This window comes from Drosophila novamexicana, unplaced genomic scaffold, assembly GCF_003285875.2.
Source record: "Drosophila novamexicana strain 15010-1031.04,08,12 unplaced genomic scaffold, DnovRS2.1 tig00004554-arrow-pilon, whole genome shotgun sequence".
Taxonomy (NCBI): domain Eukaryota; kingdom Metazoa; phylum Arthropoda; class Insecta; order Diptera; family Drosophilidae; genus Drosophila; species Drosophila novamexicana.
In genome coordinates, this window is record NW_020825051.1 from 1611310 (window position 1) to 1628086 (window position 16777).

A 16777-nucleotide genomic window follows, 5' to 3' on the forward strand; every position below is an offset into this window, starting at 1 on the left:
TCAAACAGACAGGTGTGATAGCAATGCGTCGCCACTCTTGCCACCAGTTGGTCGCAGAAGTTGATCGGTGCGAGACTTCAAGTTTTACAGGTGCGCAGCGTGTTGAATATATAGAGCACAACCGTAAAGCGTGTGCCTCAGCTCAGTTGAGCAGCAATAGCCGTAACCGTCGCTGGCAATCGACGACGCTTATCAGCTTTGCCAAAGAGTAATTTGTGATACCTGTCCGTTTTGTATTGGTTTTTAGCAGCGCGACGAGCTTAAGTGGTGTTAATTTTTATTAATTATTATCGTGTTTATTGCCAACGAAAGTGAAGTGCGTGAATTTATTTCAAGTGGTTGTGTGTTATTAGCCAGGCAACCACAATAAATTATAATTCTATCCAAAATCCAAGAACAATCAACTGCAGCACGGTCCAGTTTGCAACTGCAGCCAGAGATAGGGCTTTACAAAATTCCTAATAGAGTCTATTGGTGTGTGTATTGATATACAAGTGTGTGATTTACAAGCCATTAGCGCTATCAACAACACATTAGACAAATTGCAAAATTAGCTGGCGTACACTCTTTTTGCTTAAATATTATTTTTAACTACTTTTGAGTACAATAAATGATATACTTGAATCAGAGATATTCTTATATATCCCAAATAATCACACTAAATACGAACACTCACCTCGCTCAGTCCCACTCGCTGGCTCTCCCAGCTGCCTTGATAAGAGCCCCCTTTCCGAAGAGTTCCGTCAATAGTCTGGCCGACCGGCTCTGACTCAATGTTTTTATGCCCCAGCGCGTAGTGCTCCCAGGAGTTTAATCTGATTGTAAAAATATCAGACTAGTGGCTGACTCTTGATTGCGGATTAAAGGTTTTTCCTCGCATTTTTGTTGTTTTTATTTGTTTTTGTCAATGCTGGCCAGCAAAAATGTTAAAGACTTGAAAGATAACGAGCAAGAGCACCAGAATGAATTCACATGATCGGACACATCCGTTTCGCTCGCATGTCGAGCACGTCCAAACGGCGCTCAACGAAAAGAACTGGGAATGGTCCTTTCTGGTGGTAAGCAAGAATCCTTAAACACAGAGAGAACAATCCCTCAGCTTAATGCTGTTTGCCACAATCAGCGCAAATGTCGCAACCTGGAGCTGGAGGAGTCATATGAGCTGTATATGCGCCGGCTGCGCATTGGCTATCTGTCGATTTTCATCTTTATCGAGCTGCTGGTTACCTTCACCCATGCCCTGCTGCTGCTGACCTCGTCGGATCTGACCTATGCGTATATTGATATGGTCGCCTATGTGGTCACCGGTCTGCTTATTTGGTTAATACTCTCGGTCAACTTTCGCAATGAGCTGATTAGCAAGCACGGCTGGCTGATCTACGCCTCCTCCTGGCTGGCCGTCTCCATCCTGGTGCTGATGGGTGCGTTGAGTGCAATTTAAAGCGAGCGTGGGTAATGGTAATCCTTTGCTTGCAATTCTCCCACACAGATATTGGCCTGAATATCTACCATGCCACCACCAATAACGATATACTTAATCCCATCTACGATGCCTACACCTTATATGCCATCTACATGTTCATGCCAATTCCATATGTGCTGCAGCCCTTTATACTCGGCGCCGCGGTTACCATATGCTACATAATCAATTACAGTTTTGTGATCACTTCCAAGGAGGAGAACCAAATGCATAGCATATTCAAGTAAGAATGCCATCCGATGCAAAGAAGCTTCCTTTTCAATCCTTGTTTCCAGTGAAGCCATCTACCTGAGCTGCGTCAATTGCCTGGGCATCTTCTTCCGACTCATGCGAGATATTGCGCTGCGCACCACGTTCCTTGATAGGCGCCAGTACGTGGAGGAGAATCTGTTGTTGCGCTACGCGCGAGATCAGGAGCGCAGTCTTTTGCTTAGCATATTGCCCGCTCAGATAGCCGATCGCCTGCAGGAGGATGTCCGGAATCGCATTGAACGCTCCAAGCAACAACATCAGCGCAGACCCGGCTTCGATCACGGCCTTAACAACAACAGTCAAGCATTGAAGCGCTGGCGCCAACCGGATCATGGGTAAGGCTTACCATGCCATGGAATAGATATGATCCTTCTCTAACTCCACTCTTCCGGTCGACAGGACACTCTTTATCGAGCCGCACAAGGACGTGACCGTACTCTATGCGGATGTGGTGAACTATACGCATCTGACCACAACGCTGGACGTGAAGAAGCTGGTGGAGGCGCTGCACGATCTGTTTGTGCGCTTCGACATCGCCAGTGAGGAATATAATGTAATGCGCATCAAGTTCTTGGGCGATTGCTACTATTGCGTCGCTGGACTAGCCAGTCCCAATGAGGATCATGCCAAGTGCTGTGTCGATCTGGGTCTGCGCATGATCAAGGACATACGCGATGTTAGGTGAGACAGTCCATGGTCATGGCCCAGCTATTAATTTTCACGCTTCTCAGGGAGAAGCGTCATCTGAATATCGATATGCGTATTGGCGTCCACTCCGGAGATGTGCTGTCGGGCGTGATCGGCGCTGCCAAATGGCAGTTTGACATTTGGTCCAAGGATGTGGACATTGCCAATCGACTGGAGGCCACCGGCGCCACGGGACGTGTCCATGTGAGTCAGCAAACGCTGCGGCTGCTGGACGGCGAGTACTTCTTTGAGGATGGCACCGAAAAGGCTCGAGAGGATCCGGTGCTGCAGAAGCACGACATACGCACCTTTCTGATCAAGTCCCTGCGCGTGAGTATTGCCCACGACACATTAACCCCGCCAAGATGAAATGAATTACACAGAGTCGAAAGTTATAGGCCCCCATGCATGATCCGCGTCGGGTGCAGCGCGAGCGCCAGGCCAAGAAGCTGAGCGAGGCCAGCAAATCGAACTTCATGTACAACTCGACGCTGCAGCAATACAATCAAGTGCGTAACCAGGCCAAGCTGGAGATGTGCCGCGAGCTAGACAAAATGCCCATCGGTCGTATACAGTAAGTGCAGCTTTATCTACATAGAGTCAACTTAAACTTACCAAATAGCTGTTGATCTTCTACCAGGATCACCAAGGTGTGCCGCCGCTCCAAGAACCTCACACAGGATGAAATCGAGGAGGAGACCTTTCGACGCAACATCAGTTCCTTCTGTTTGCTCTTTCGCATACGCAACTGGGAGCTTCAGTACATACGGGAGCCGGATGTGATGCTCAAGTATAGCATTGCACTGGCCTGGTTTGTGTACATGTGCCTGCTGTCCATACAGCTGCTCAGCAAGGAGTGAGTGCAATCGCGAATTCCGAGCTATTCCAATCCATTAATGGCATTTGGCAATATTTTTTGTTTTAAGCGCCCAATACCACTACTGGGTCATCGATGGCATCACCATATTCGTGCTTACGACACTGCTGATCATCTCCTGGTACAAGAAACTTTGGATTATGTATGCCTCCGACGCGGAACAGTCGCTGCCTCAGTCCAAAATCAGCCTCCTTTTCTATAGAATGTCCGACTGCATGCAGCGCAGCATTACAATACGCCTCGTTGTCTACTTTCTCGTAATTCTTTCCTATGGTGGCGTGGCGACTATGCAAGTGGTGGGTAAAATATATATGTATAACAATTTTTGTACAATTTAATCAATTTCTTATTAGCTCAAAGTTAAATTACTTTTTATTTTCCTACACGTGTTAAACGTAAGCAGCAGTGGCAACGCTGTAAGAACGATTAAGCAGGGGCGTAATTAAGTTTAACTGTAAATCGCAATCTTTGTCCCTTTACAACACTTAAAGCTTGTGGAATGTTTCGAATTCCTGATTTTTAATGAGAAAAAGGTTCTTTGTGCTTGCAAAATGTGTCACATTTTTGCTATACTTTAAACGTTTGTTGTATTTGTTTTATTTATACTTTACAGCTAGACTGTAGATCCACATCCATTGAGGATGAAACAATACCGGGGATTAGCTTTGAAGAGCGCTTACAATGCTTTCATCCTTGGGTAAGCCCTGCCAATATACATATATAAAGTCAACTTTTGTATATAATCCAGCTTAATTCCCCAGATCCTGACTAACTGCATGACCCTAGTCATTGGCACATCCTTTCTGTTCACGCGCATACCCTTCTTTGTGAAGACAACTGTGGCGGTGGTCATCACTGGGACCTACGCGGTGCTGGTGGTCTTCGAGTTTGATTATATCTATGCCCTCAGTCCCTCGACGAATGTGAACTTTAATGCCGAGTATTCACACATTTTGCTCATTATTATAACGCTGGGCATATTCCATTTGATGGAGCGTCAGACTGAGTTCATAGCCAAAGTAGACTACAAGTAAGTGGTTTAGCATCTAAGTCCTGATTAGCCTGTCTAAAAGCAACAGCAATTGGCAGCTGGAAGCGGCAACTGATGCAGAAACAGGACGATGCCCTCATCACCAATGACACTATCAAGGTGCTGCTGGTCAATATATTGCCCGCTCACGTGGGTAAGTCTATTCCAAACACAGTGCTATAAACGACCCTAACATTGTCTTTCATCTGATTTCTAGCCGACTTCTATTTATCCACGCAGCTGCAGAACGAGCTTTACTACGAGGAGTACGACAATGTGGCTGTCATGTTTGCCTCAATCAAAAACTTTGATACCGATAAAATAGGTCTGCGTGTGCTCAACGAGATCATCTGTGACTTTGATGATGTGGTGAGTATGAATTATAAATAATAAACCAATAACTGCCGCATTTTCATTTCAGCTGAACAAATATGTGACTAGTATGCGCGTGGAGAAGATCAAGGTGGCCAACTGGACATACATGGCGGCCTGTGGCCTGGATGTCACACGTTCCGAGCAGGTCAATGCGCCCCAGGTGAAATTTCGCAACGTGTCCTTGATGCCAAACGGTCGACGGAGTCAGTACCGCAACTTGGGCTCTGAGCAAATGCAGCGCGTGCCTTACGGCAATGGCAGCACCATAGCTCTAGATCTGGAGCGTGGCCAGTACGAGGGCAATGTGATAAACGGTACGCCGAGAGTGAGCAACGGTGACAACAGCAATGAGCGAAGCAATGATGAGGTGGTTAAGGTTATGGCCAATTTTGCTTTGGATCTAATGCGTGCGATGCGACGCTTTAATGCTGAGAATATGCAGTCGGAATATGAGGGCAGCACGGACTATGGCATGCTGCGCATCGGCATCTCCCATGGCCGGGCCATGGCCGGTGTGGTCGGCATATCAAAGCCCCACTATGATATCTGGGGCAATCCGGTGAATATGGCCTCCCGAATGGACTCGACGGGCGTGCCAGGCAAAATACAGGTGACAGAGAATACGGCATTGAAGCTGCGCAATTTTAATATTCAATGCAACTATCGGGGTAACACGTTTGTCAAGGGGCGCGGCAATATACCCACCTACATACTGGGCACCGATGACGAATACAAGGGCTTCCTGCCCCATCAGCAGGTAACGCAAGCACCTAGTTAAATAATCGATTTTTTAAGTATCTTACAATTGCATGTTTGTATTATGTATATAAAATTGTATTAAACACTGTACAGATAATATAAAACGTGATGAAACTATACCATATATTATATTATATGACGGTAATTAAAATGACCGCTAGAAAAATAAGTTCCTGCATGAAAAACTTTTTTATATATAGCCGCTATAAGAACAATCGGTCAGGATCTCAAATTTTGTAAAAAAACGAGATCTATCGTGCTCCCCATTTAAGAGCCTCAATCCTATCAACATTGAACTACTATATCATATATTCCCATGGGAAGAATTGGTCGAATTCCATTATTATATGGAACAAGTTTTAGTTTTTCAAAAAATAAATAATAATATTATTTACATGTGTTTAGCAAGTAGTTGCAGCTTTCTAAGTCAAATTCAAATGTGATAACTAGTACAGGAGTCAATCCGGCCGGATGTCATGGACTCACTTAGATCGCATATTGACCATGCTTCAATGGAATCTGATGCACCAGATAATGAACTGGCCTATAGTAAAAGCAGGGAATGGGTTCACTTGCGCGTGAGTCTGTCACTGGACGAAAAATATACTAGTATAAACTGATCTGTCGTCTCACAGAAAAAATGCAAAGATCTGGATATGGAGACATGCTATAAACGTTATATCCAGCGCCTGACCGTGATCAATCTGTCGCTGTTCTTATTCATCGTGGAGCTGCTGTTTGCCATGCACATCCTATTTCAGTTTGTGTATTCCAAAGTGAGTCAAGTCCTTTGGCAGTGCTCTGCAGTATAACACGATCTACACCTTTGCAGTGCACCGTTTGGGTATCTATGCCCTATATAGTACTCATGGTCTTGCTGCCACTCATACTTTTGATTTGTTTCAAGAACAAAGCTCAATATAAACACTTTACCCTGTGGAACAATCTTGCCAGCTGCACTGCCGCCTTGCTTGTGACGTTTATAGGTATATCAAGTTTGATTTGGGCATATTTATATATACACTGGGCACATAGTATAAATGAGTATATTGATGTTACCCAATGTTCATTTGGCATTGGATATGTAAGAGATTGGACTTTAATTGAAGCTCCTGTCTTACTCTTCTCGGCCTGCTTTTTACAGCACTCTGAACAGAGTATTGAGCAGTCGGCTCAAGCCGACTTCATTGTTCTAACATGTTATCTTATTCACGTTAATTGATCAGATACCTTCCTTATGTTCATGGTCGATAAGACTGATAAGCATATTAAGAGTTCCTACGATCACATCATTATTATATCGGTGTATTTTTTTCTGCCAATTGCCTTTTATGGGATACCCTCGCTGCTTGGCATCGCAGTGTCCGTTTTATATATTTTGTACTTTATTGTCTCAAGCTTATCCATTTCTGAAGATCTGACATTGGCCCTGCATGGCTGCTATGTCATCTATATAATCTCGCTAAACGTGCTGATGGAGGCATTTCGCATTTTCATGGAGTACCATCTAAGGCAGATGCTATTAAGACGTCACCAGCTGCTGCATCAGAACTTCCTACTTAAGGTCAAGTCTATAAATCATATGGAAACAATTCTACATTTCCTATTTTATATTTCAGGCGGCCATGCAGAAGGAGAAGGACATGATGCAGACGATACTTCCAGCAGATATTGTCGATACATTGCTGCAGGAGATCCACAAACGCATCGAGGACCAGCGTATCGGCACTCATTTTCTAACTCCACTGTTTGTATATAACTGAATGTCTAAACTCGATTAAATTCCAAACCTATTCGTAGCATCCTGTTTATAGAATTGCACTCGGATGTTTCCATACTGGTTGCTGATATGGTTAATTATACGCACTTGACCACACGGATGGATGTGAAGGAAATCGTAAAGTTTCTCCACGACATCTTTGTCGGTTTCGAACAGGCAGCAGAAAAGAACGAAGTGTTGCGCATCAAATTTTTGGGCAACAGCTACACCTGTGTCTCAGGAATACAAGAGTACAGTCGTACGCATGCCAATTCCTGTCTAAGCCTCGCTCTGGACATGATAAATGTGATGGAGACTTTGCGTGAGATTTATGGCTTGAACATTGACGTTCGCATTGCCGTACACTCCGGCGAGGTGTTCACGGCCATCATAGGTCGCATCAAGTGGCAGTATGATATATGGTCGCGCGATGTGGATATCGCTTATCGTCTGGAATTATTGGGCATGCCGGGCAAGGTGCATGTCTCCCAAACAACGCTCGATTTCCTGCACAACGAATATTTCTATGATGAGGGCACCTTTCTGGCCAAAGAGGATCCTATTTTACAGAAGGCAAACATTTTAACATATTTAATAGGCCCACAGCCGCGTAAATTTACAATCAAGACGGCCACCTTTAGCTACACATCCATATCAGAATATTCGGTCACGTCTTTATCGCATATCAACAGTGGAAAAGATTTTGATACAATCGACGTGATTCGGAAAAAAACCCATGAAGGCATGCTCGAAAAGGTGGAGTGCATGCCCGTCGACGGGATACAGTAAGTGCAACCCATCAAATTAACTTTATCTATATACAAATATATATGTTTGCATTACAGGCTGGCAAGGATATTCGATTTCTCTTATCGAATTGAAAGGGGCAATGAAGATTACATGTTTAAACCGTATATTTCCTCGTTCTGGAGACTATTTCGCCATAGTGAGGTTGAATGGAACTACATTAACGAGCCCAATTTACTATTGAAATATAGTCTGCTCATTATACTTTTCGTCGGCTTATTATTCCTTTTGCAGAACCTTATACTACCAAAGTAAGCATTAATGTAACTACATATGGGTGTTTCCAGGAAAACCAGCTTGATCACAAACAAAAAAAAACCATCTAGCGTAATCTTATCAAAGACAACATACTTAAATGATTTTAATTTCAAGTATTGACAGCTTTTGTCAATTATTCGTAAAAGATAATTTGCCAGAGATAATTTCCCAATTGTGATTAGAATATGCAGAAACTCTGGATGCTTCTCCTGCTTGTAAAAATAATTTCTATTTGTTGTCTTTGTTTTGTTGTTCTTGAATAGCCCATATGTATGCCTATATCGAATTATATTTAATACATATAAGACTCCTGTTGCATGTGAAGAACTACCTTCGTGTCTAAACTGCTTTTATTGCTCGTAAGTTTAATGCTCATATGCTTCTTCGCCTTCTATAAGAAGATTGCGATACAATTCAGCAAGTCGCCCAACACATATGAGCCGAAATGCTTTCTAAATCGTTGTCTCGTCATGCTGTCCGAGCTGTTGGAAGAGAATCTAACCATGCGCATTTGTACGTACATTATATGCATAATCATAATTTATGCAATGGCGACCCTGAATACGGTAAGTATGCCTATTATTGTACTTATTGTTCAATCATGTATGTATGTTGAACTTTAATAGGTTCTGCTGAAGCTGGAGCAAATGCGGAGGAGTGGTGCCAAAAGCCTGCCAGACGACGATTTGGATAGAGAGACCTTCGAGCCTTGGGTGGGTAGTGCTGCATTAAGAAACTCGCATGATTTTAATGGATTCTACACAGGAGGCCACGCAAAATGTTATCATGGTATTTATAGCCATGTTTTTTGTTGTTGTGCCGCTGTTCTTTAAAGCGGCGATAATCGTCATGATGTGCATCCTGCACATCCTTACCGTGCATACATTTTATAATAGTTTGCGTAGGGTGCAGACCACGAATATGGGCATGATATCGGAATTGGCGAGTATCTGGTACATATTGGCATTTACTTTATTGGTTCTTATCAAGGAGCAGCACGTTACATACCTCAAAACAGTAAGCTATCAGTAAGTGTGGTCCAATATTCTCTGTCTCCGCCCAAAATTGGCCCAAACGTGGCTTGCAATCTTGATTCCTTCTGTAGTGTCACGCTCCTTTCCCACAGCTACAAGTCGCTCTATGGGAAGAAGCACATACTAACGGAAAAAAGCAAACTGAACGCAAAGATTATAATGGCCAACATCTTGCCCAGCCATGTGGCTAACTTGTTCCTGAATCGTGATGCGTCCGATGAACTATTTTGCGAGTCCTACGACAAGATCGCCGTGCTGTTTGCAACCATTGTAAACTTTGAATCGGAAAAGACGGGCTTGCGAGTGCTCAATGAGTATATTTGCCTTTTTGATGATCTATTGGCGTACTACATACACAATTTTAAGGTGGAAAAGATCAAGGTCACGGGCTGGACATATATGGCTGCCTGTGGCCTGAAAGTAGATCCCGAAATGGACAGTGCGCTAACAATGCCATTGTCAACAGATCGGGCTAAAAGCTACAAGAAAAACAAGCAGAAAAATTTGAGTAAATATGTGTACAGACATATATAAAGATATTTGTCAATTTAAGATTCACTTTTTGCTACTTGCAGCTGAATATAGCGCAACCTTTCGGGCTCACCAATCCCGCTTCACTCATCCGCTTTTGAAACATGATGATAAGTGTGTCCTGACCCTGGCCCACTTTGCTGCCGACTTGCTGCGCATAATGCAGGATATATCTATACTCAATAATAGTATGAGCTATGCCGGCTCCATGCCCGGACAACTGAAAATAGGCATATCACATGGACCGGCTGCGGCTGGCGTTGTGGGCTTGTCCCGCCCTCATTATGACATCTGGGGTTACACCGTCAATATGGCCTCACACTTGGCACTCGTTGGTGTTGCCGGCCGTATACAGGTCACTGAACATACGGCCATAACATTGGAACGCTTTGACATCAAGTGTGAATATCATGGCATAACGCATGCCAAGATCGTAGGCAAGATTCCCATGTTCCTGGTGGATCTGGATGAGGACCTAAACTTTCAGTATATGGATGAACTTTACTTGGACTCTATTGATATCGTTGACGCCGATAGTCAGGATACGAACAAAGACAATGTCAACATATTATATATAGATCCATCACGTAGCTCGGATGACGATGTTAAGAACAAGAAGTAATAGACTATAATTCAATTATTTTCATTCATGCACAAAAATGTTTGTCATATTCAATAGATTATAATATGATGTCTAGCGTATTCCATAAACAGTTTTATTTCTGACACATTTTCGCGCAACGGAGTGAATTTTTTCCAATCGGTCGTCTTAGTTGAGTTTGAAGTTTATTCAGCAGAACAAGTAAGAGAGCCCTTCTAGGTAGGGCCGCCCGTCCTTGCTTGCTTGTTACCGCACTCAATCTCACTCTATGTCTATGTCATTTTTAACCGTCATATCTTTCTTGCTTCACAATAATAAAAGTACAAATTAATGCTCTTATCGTTTAAGCTGCACAGTTAAATATGACAAACATTATTTTAAACTTTAGATATATTACATATACATATATTTATATAGATATTCGTATAATACAGATGATCTGAAGGGTAAACATATAAAATTTAATTTCACACTGTTGTCTGTGACACATAATATATATAGATTAATATATAAATCATTTATAAATTATGTACTATTATATTTAAAACATGCATTTCAACTTTAACATTTCGTATAGCATTTGAGAAGAACGAAAACGAAGCACCACATGGTTAATATTATCCCCTTTTTGGGGTTTGTTTAGTTTTGTGCACAGTTTTGAGCTTAAGTAATGATTACAGCTGGTTGGTTGGGGTCGATACAATTTACTCATTTACGGGACCAGAGAGTAGAGCAGTATCCTCCGGTAAAGCTTTCCGCTTATACGAGGGCTCCGTGGCCAAATACACAACGAGAGCACCAAAGATAATATACAGCACGCCAATAATGTTGGTCAGCACCGCAGCCGCGGGCAGTGTGGAATAGTTGGCACCCCTAGGCACAGAGAGTCGGTAAGTATTTGCCAAGTTATAAACTGAGTTAACCAAATAACTTACAGCGTAAAGATGGCCTTCTCGGTGAGCCCCATTACGGCGCTGGCAATGGCCAGGGTGAAGCCAAACAAACCGAAATATATATGCAGCGGCATCAGGGCAATCTTGTAGTTCTCCCGCATGCCCGGCACCAGGAAGGCCATAAATCCAGCCACATACTGCAGACAGAAGATGATCACCGCTGACAGGCCCAGCCACGAGTGCAGCGAATACATATTGGGTATGGGCGGATCGACCAGATTATGCGAATCGAATACAGTCTTCAGGGCAATCACCGTTAATACGAAGGCGGCCAAGTGTATGCCAGCGTGGGTGAGCTTCAGTGTCTTCTTGCGCGTGGTGCGAAAACCGCGATACACGAGTATGGCTAAAAAGATTGCATGGAGTGGTCCGTTAGTGGCACCTTTTCCGGTCCAACAGCTACTCACAATTGCCATATAAATAAATAAAACCAATGGTCATTAGGAGTGGATGCCAATTGAACTCCAGTCTGGGATTGTCAGTGCCGCCCAGGCCACCAAAATGCTGCCCGATCCAGGTGCCAACCAGCACAATCATCGTGAGGCCGCACAGCTGGGTCAGCACATAAAGCACCTTAAAGTTGATCAGCGCTGGATCCATATTGGACTTGTTGTCGCCTATGCGCCAAGAATAAACAAATGAATAACATTAAGAAAATTAAGTAAGAGGATTCGTTGTTGGCCACATTCAGATGACGCATTTAAATGCGACCCACAATTTGTTAGCCTGCCTTTCCATCTGGCTTTTTGCTCTTTGCAGATACCCTAAATTGATAATTAATGATTTTCTATGACCTAAGCATTAGATGGGCGAATTTATGTACTCTTTGAGGTCAGAGATTTATTTAATGGGTACAGACTAAAAAAAAGTATTTCAACTTTTTACAGCAGTATGAAAAAATTTCCAAAAATTTATTTTAATGAAATGACTCATTTTGTTTATTGTTTATTTTTATCATAGAAAATCGAGAGTAAACCAATTTTCTTCTTGCTGATTTTCTAGTCTGCGTAGCAATTGACCCAGCGCTCTCCCCATAGCTGACACATGATATCATAGCCAATTCAGTTTATTTCAACAAAAAGCCAAACAGCAACAAGTTGTAATTCCAGCGATCTAGCGATAAACACAGCCTCGTTTAACAGCGTCGCCGGCAAACTGAGAAGATGTCTAAACAAAGCACCAAGCACGTTCTGATACGGACTATGTGTGTGCCTCAGTACGATTATTAGATTACGCTCCCTTCCTCTATATAAGCCAGTAGACCGGACTATCCTATAATGCTATGCTTACCCCACCTGCTATTGTAATTGTCTGTCTAACATTAGAAGTCGAGGAGCAGCAGCTCGGCCTGTATCCGTATCTCGGCTTCGGCCTTCTCTTATCAGCACTCCATGTAAACATTGTCTAGAAGCCGTTCTCCACAATCTTCTGTAGTGGCAAAATGATACCAAATCGCTTTAAATAGCATTGTTCAGCGTGTATATATTGTTTGATGTTTGCAGAGATGAGGGGAAATTGGAAAACAAAAATAAAATACGAAAAAAAAAATTGCAAATGAATTAAAAATTTCTGCGCTTCTTCGATAAATTGAAGTGTTCTCGTTTAAATTGAAGGGCGCAGGCTATGTTTGGCATAATAACTTTAAAGGTGAGACAAGAAAGAAGACAACGATAATTAAATACGCTTGGGTTGGAAATGCTCCTCTTATACGAAAGTTCTATTTCCGATTGTTCTAAGAGGTGTCATTTAATATATGTATGCATTTTCAAGCGATTATACCCAAGTAAGTTACTTGAAGGGTTTCAGCGAGTAAGATAAATAATAGAACTTAATGGAATGCATGTAATATGGAAGCTAGGTTATAGAAGTACGTCCGGATATCATGTAATATATGAAATTTTAGAGCAATTCCATGTTTAATTTTGGGTTTAACAATCATTAATTTTGGTTAGCTTTTTAAAGAACAATAGGAATACAAAGGCGTGTACTCTTTATTAGCCTGGTTAAGAGGAACCTTGGGGTTTAACCATGTTCAGATAACGTAAGTTTTTTAACATGGACTTATCAGTCGCTTGAATTGAAGTTCTTTTTGTCTATGCAAATGAGTTTTGCTTTTCTTTTTATACCCTGAACCCATTAAAAATGGGTATAAGGGTATAATGTATTTGTGCAAAATCCAAATGTATGTAACAGGCAGAAGGAAGCATCTCCGACCCCATAATGTATATATATTCTTGATCAGCACCAATAGCCGAGTGGATCTAGCCATGTCCGTCTGTCTGTCCGTCCGTCTGTCTGTCTATCCGTATGTATGAACGCAAGGATCTCAGAACCTATAAGAGCTAGAGACTGAAATTTTAGATGTAGGTGCTCCTAGTGCCTGCGCGATCAAGTTTGTTTCCGATAATCGATAACATACTCCGTTTCCAAGCAATCGATAAAAATCTATATCGATATCCTGTTTTTTGGGCAATTTTGGTAAATAATAAGAGCTGGAGTCACCAAACTTGACATATAGCTTCTACAATATATATATATATATATATATATATATATATATATATATATATATATATATATATATATATACATATAGGAAGAAGAGGGTTCAGGGTATTCCCTAGTCGACTAGAACCTCTTACTTCTTTACTTTAAAGCAGATTGCAATTAAAGTCATGAATAAAGTGAGATAAGTGAAATGTGGCACACGCTGTTTTTTTCTTCTTGTTGCCACAAGGCACGTGCCACAGTTATACAATCAACAAATTTTGGGGCTCGATATTTTCGGGCATTGAAATGAAGAGCCCCATTTTAATGATAATTAAAGCGCACATTATAATTAATAGACTGTTAGTTAAACAGGCGTGCTGCAGCCGGATTGTTGCTATTTGGTGATCAGCAAAGCGTTGCAACAGATCGTGCGCAAAATTTGAAGGTAATGGGCAAAAGAAAATACAAGCAAGACATAAATAATCCGCATAAAAAGTAAAACTTTTTGAAGATGCGACGACGATGACTTTGGAAAAGCGTAAAAAGTTCGAAAACGGCAAAAGTAAAACAAATAAAGAAAAAAGCTGAAATGCTGAAAAACTAAAGTGAAATTTAACTTGGTGCGAATGCGCAAAGACGTTGATGACTCGGCAAACACACAGAGCAGCGAAGAGGGCAGGGAGACGCAGATGAAGAAGGAGTACGAGGATGAGCAATAGTAATGCAATTGCAATGCTCTCTTTCGCGCTGCATACTTCTCTCCCTCTGTCTATGACTCTCGCTTCCCCGCTATTTCTTCTCTGCATGTGTGTGTGTGTGTGTGTGTGTGTGTGTAAGTGTTTGCCTTTCTTTCTTTATACACTTGTCCGTCCTGTTCGTCCGGCTGGCTATTGTATGCGTTTTATTATAACTTTTACTAATTCGAAACTAAAACGTTGAGCCGCGTTGTTGTTGGCGAGTTGTTGATTTACTTTGAAAGCCAAAGCCAAATTTACTGTTGCTGTTGTTGTTGTGGTTGTACCTCTATTTGCGGTCGCCTCGACGACGGCGGCAACCGTTGGCTGCACTTGTTCTACTATGGTTGTTGTTGCTGCCACTGGTTGCTGCTTTTGCTCCTCTGCCGCTTTGCTGCTCTTGTCGACATTTGTTGTTGGCATTGCCGCTACTGCTGCGCCCGCTGCTGTTGTTGTTGTTAGCTCGACAACAGCAACAGGCTCAGCTTTGACTTCAATAGAAGTCGTCGTCATTGTCGCCTGCGCCGCCTGCTCCACGTCTAAATCCTTTGACATTGCGTGTTCACTCTGCACTTAAAAATCAATGCACGAATTGCTGGCTAATTGCACTTGCTAACAACTTGTCTAGTGTTGATTTGCATGCAATTGCGTATGATTAACAGTAACTCGAAAGACAGTAGCACCGAGACACTACACGAAACAACAACAATACCACGAAAATCACAACCGTGCACCACCAAGTGCAATGCGCAACTGAATTCAGAGCAGGCGCTTTGCACAGAGTCCGCAGCGACGACACGACGCGTCGCGACGCTGGCAGCGCAGAGCTTTAAAAACAACAACAAAAACAATTACTCTCATGCGAGAGGTAGCTGTTTAAAAAGCTTTCAATGCTTTTCGTATGCTCATAAAGTCTGGTAATTATTTAACTAATGGTTTAATTTAATTTTTTTTATTTAATGCACATTTGAGAGCGAGCTGTGTTGGCTATTGGCTAATAGAAATTGGCATGCAATTGGGCAGCTCAACCTTGTTGTTGGATGTAGAGGCAGGGAGGGGGAGGTTTGTGGACATTCCTTTGACTTTATTGAAATTGAATTTTTTCTGAGCTGCATTTCAATTGAGGTGTCGGCTAGCTAATAACATGTTCTATGCATAATAATTGCACAAAGCTGCTGACCGCACACACACGCAAACACACACACACATGCCTAACACCCGCTCTTGCGGTGACTTACCCAGCGAGAACAGCATGGCGTATGCTTAATAGAATTTCGCTTGTTTCCTTTTTTCTGCTGCTGTTTGTTATGAATTTTAAGCGGCCTCTGTGACGGCGTGCGATTTGAAGAGTTTTATTAAATAAAATATGAACTTCCAACTATTTTTTTTTTATGATTTATCTTGCAGCAGTCTTCACTTGTTGAACAAATTGCGTTATTTGCAGGATGTCGCCTAGTGGGCTAAGAGTGTATTAAAACTCGTCCATATGGAAGCACCGAAAATATCTGCAAAGGCAGCGAAGCCTATGCATTTCCACTGAAAAGCGCCGCAAGCTCTACGCAAAGCTTTCACGTGAAAGCTCTACGTATCTAAAGCAGCGCAAGCTCCATCCAATACATGCACACAATTACTGCTAACCACTTGTTGGATACATATATTAATGATACACTCATTCTTTTGTTTATATTGCGATTTTTAAACATGGCTTTAAATTTCAAAATATAACTTACGGTATTATGTGCAAATCCGCTGAAAAGTGTACCAAGCGCCACGTTATTTTTTTTTTTGGAGCACGCGAGTGCCGAAAACGTAAACACAAGAGACGACGCGGAATTAACCACAACTGAACGATCCACGCAAACCACAATAAGAACGGCAGCTTCGCATCGGCAGCGCAGACGTCGGCGTCGGCAGAGAAAGCAAACAAATGAGCTCAAACAAACAGCAATCATCGCGCGGCAATGCCAATGACCTACTATCAGAAATAGGTACTAGCAGTACATAGCAAAAACGACACAAGTTCAAGGTTCCACTTTCTTTTAATCCGCTTAGTAATCGATCCTCCAGGCCCCATATTTTGCATTGTTATATTGTTTACTCATTTGGAAAAGGCGGCTGTATCAAATATCAGCTGGCTATAGAGATGAACG

General features: G+C 42.4%; 3 protein-coding genes across 11 annotated transcripts; 2 read left to right on the forward strand and 1 right to left on the reverse strand.

Annotated features, from left to right (window-relative positions):
- Positions 1-73: 73 nt before the first annotated feature.
- On the forward strand, positions 74-5594 carry LOC115769764 (adenylyl cyclase X E). Of its 3 annotated transcripts, XM_030714724.1 has the most exons (14): positions 79-1058; positions 1124-1421; positions 1490-1703; positions 1756-2067; positions 2132-2413; positions 2464-2749; positions 2818-2993; positions 3060-3275; positions 3346-3592; positions 3910-3993; positions 4058-4326; positions 4386-4480; positions 4544-4695; positions 4748-5594. In XM_030714724.1, exons 1-14 carry the CDS (start codon positions 963-965, stop codon positions 5477-5479), a joined length of 3459 nt encoding a protein of 1152 aa, XP_030570584.1. In that variant the 5' UTR covers positions 79-962; the 3' UTR covers positions 5480-5594. The 3 variants fall into 3 exon arrangements, with proteins under 3 accessions (XP_030570586.1, XP_030570584.1, XP_030570585.1); XM_030714725.1 differs by lacking the exons at positions 79-1058; positions 1124-1421; positions 1490-1703; positions 1756-2067; positions 2132-2413 and having other exon boundaries at positions 2709-2749; positions 2812-2993; positions 4748-5591; XM_030714726.1 differs by lacking the exons at positions 3060-3275; positions 3346-3592; positions 3910-3993; ... (2 more) ...; positions 4544-4695; positions 4748-5594 and having other exon boundaries at positions 74-1058; positions 2812-2871.
- Positions 5595-5880: 286 nt separating this feature from the next.
- On the forward strand, positions 5881-10848 carry LOC115769964 (adenylyl cyclase X E-like). 5 transcript variants are annotated; one of them, XM_030715009.1, is made up of 12 exons: positions 5881-6038; positions 6096-6236; positions 6293-6446; positions 6687-7024; positions 7080-7207; positions 7261-8004; positions 8065-8277; positions 8610-8850; positions 8911-8997; positions 9050-9312; positions 9411-9826; positions 9894-10848. In XM_030715009.1, the coding sequence occupies exons 1-12, from the start codon at positions 5937-5939 to the stop codon at positions 10469-10471; spliced, it is 3405 nt and encodes a 1134-aa protein (XP_030570869.1). In that variant the 5' UTR covers positions 5881-5936; the 3' UTR covers positions 10472-10848. The 5 variants fall into 5 exon arrangements, with proteins under 5 accessions (XP_030570869.1, XP_030570870.1, XP_030570871.1 ...); XM_030715010.1 differs by having other exon boundaries at positions 6822-7024; XM_030715011.1 differs by having other exon boundaries at positions 6876-7024.
- Positions 10849-10950: 102 nt separating this feature from the next.
- On the reverse strand, positions 10951-16490 carry LOC115769966 (cytochrome b reductase 1). 3 transcript variants are annotated; one of them, XM_030715017.1, is made up of 4 exons: positions 15866-16067; positions 11811-12020; positions 11386-11749; positions 10951-11323 (listed from the first exon to the last, which is right to left on the reverse strand). In XM_030715017.1, exons 1-4 carry the CDS (start codon positions 15879-15881, stop codon positions 11155-11157), a joined length of 759 nt encoding a protein of 252 aa, XP_030570877.1. In that variant the 5' UTR covers positions 15882-16067; the 3' UTR covers positions 10951-11154. The 3 variants fall into 3 exon arrangements, with proteins under 3 accessions (XP_030570877.1, XP_030570878.1, XP_030570876.1); XM_030715018.1 differs by lacking the exon at positions 15866-16067 and adding an exon at positions 16358-16490 and having other exon boundaries at positions 10954-11323; XM_030715016.1 differs by lacking the exon at positions 15866-16067 and adding an exon at positions 14915-15366 and having other exon boundaries at positions 10954-11323.
- Positions 16491-16777: the final 287 nt, after the last annotated feature.

Coding starts and splice junctions, on each gene's coding strand:
- LOC115769764 (XM_030714724.1), top strand. CDS start 963: ATGAATTCACATGATCGGACACATCCGTTTCGCTCGCATGTCGAGCAC. Junction 2,750..2,817: donor TTCTGATCAAGTCCCTGCGC/GTGAGTATTGCC, acceptor CGAAAGTTATAG/GCCCCCATGCATGATCCGCG. Junction 4,696..4,747: donor TCTGTGACTTTGATGATGTG/GTGAGTATGAAT, acceptor TTTTCATTTCAG/CTGAACAAATATGTGACTAG.
- LOC115769964 (XM_030715009.1), top strand. CDS start 5,937: ATGGACTCACTTAGATCGCATATTGACCATGCTTCAATGGAATCTGAT. Junction 8,005..8,064: donor ATGCCCGTCGACGGGATACA/GTAAGTGCAACC, acceptor TTTGCATTACAG/GCTGGCAAGGATATTCGATT. Junction 9,827..9,893: donor AAACAAGCAGAAAAATTTGA/GTAAATATGTGT, acceptor TGCTACTTGCAG/CTGAATATAGCGCAACCTTT.
- LOC115769966 (XM_030715016.1), bottom strand. CDS start 15,182: ATGTCAAAGGATTTAGACGTGGAGCAGGCGGCGCAGGCGACAATGACG. Junction 11,750..11,810: donor TATTTATTTATATGGCAATT/GTGAGTAGCTGT, acceptor CAATCTTTTTAG/CCATACTCGTGTATCGCGGT. Junction 11,324..11,385: donor GAGAAGGCCATCTTTACGCT/GTAAGTTATTTG, acceptor CTCTGTGCCTAG/GGGTGCCAACTATTCCACAC.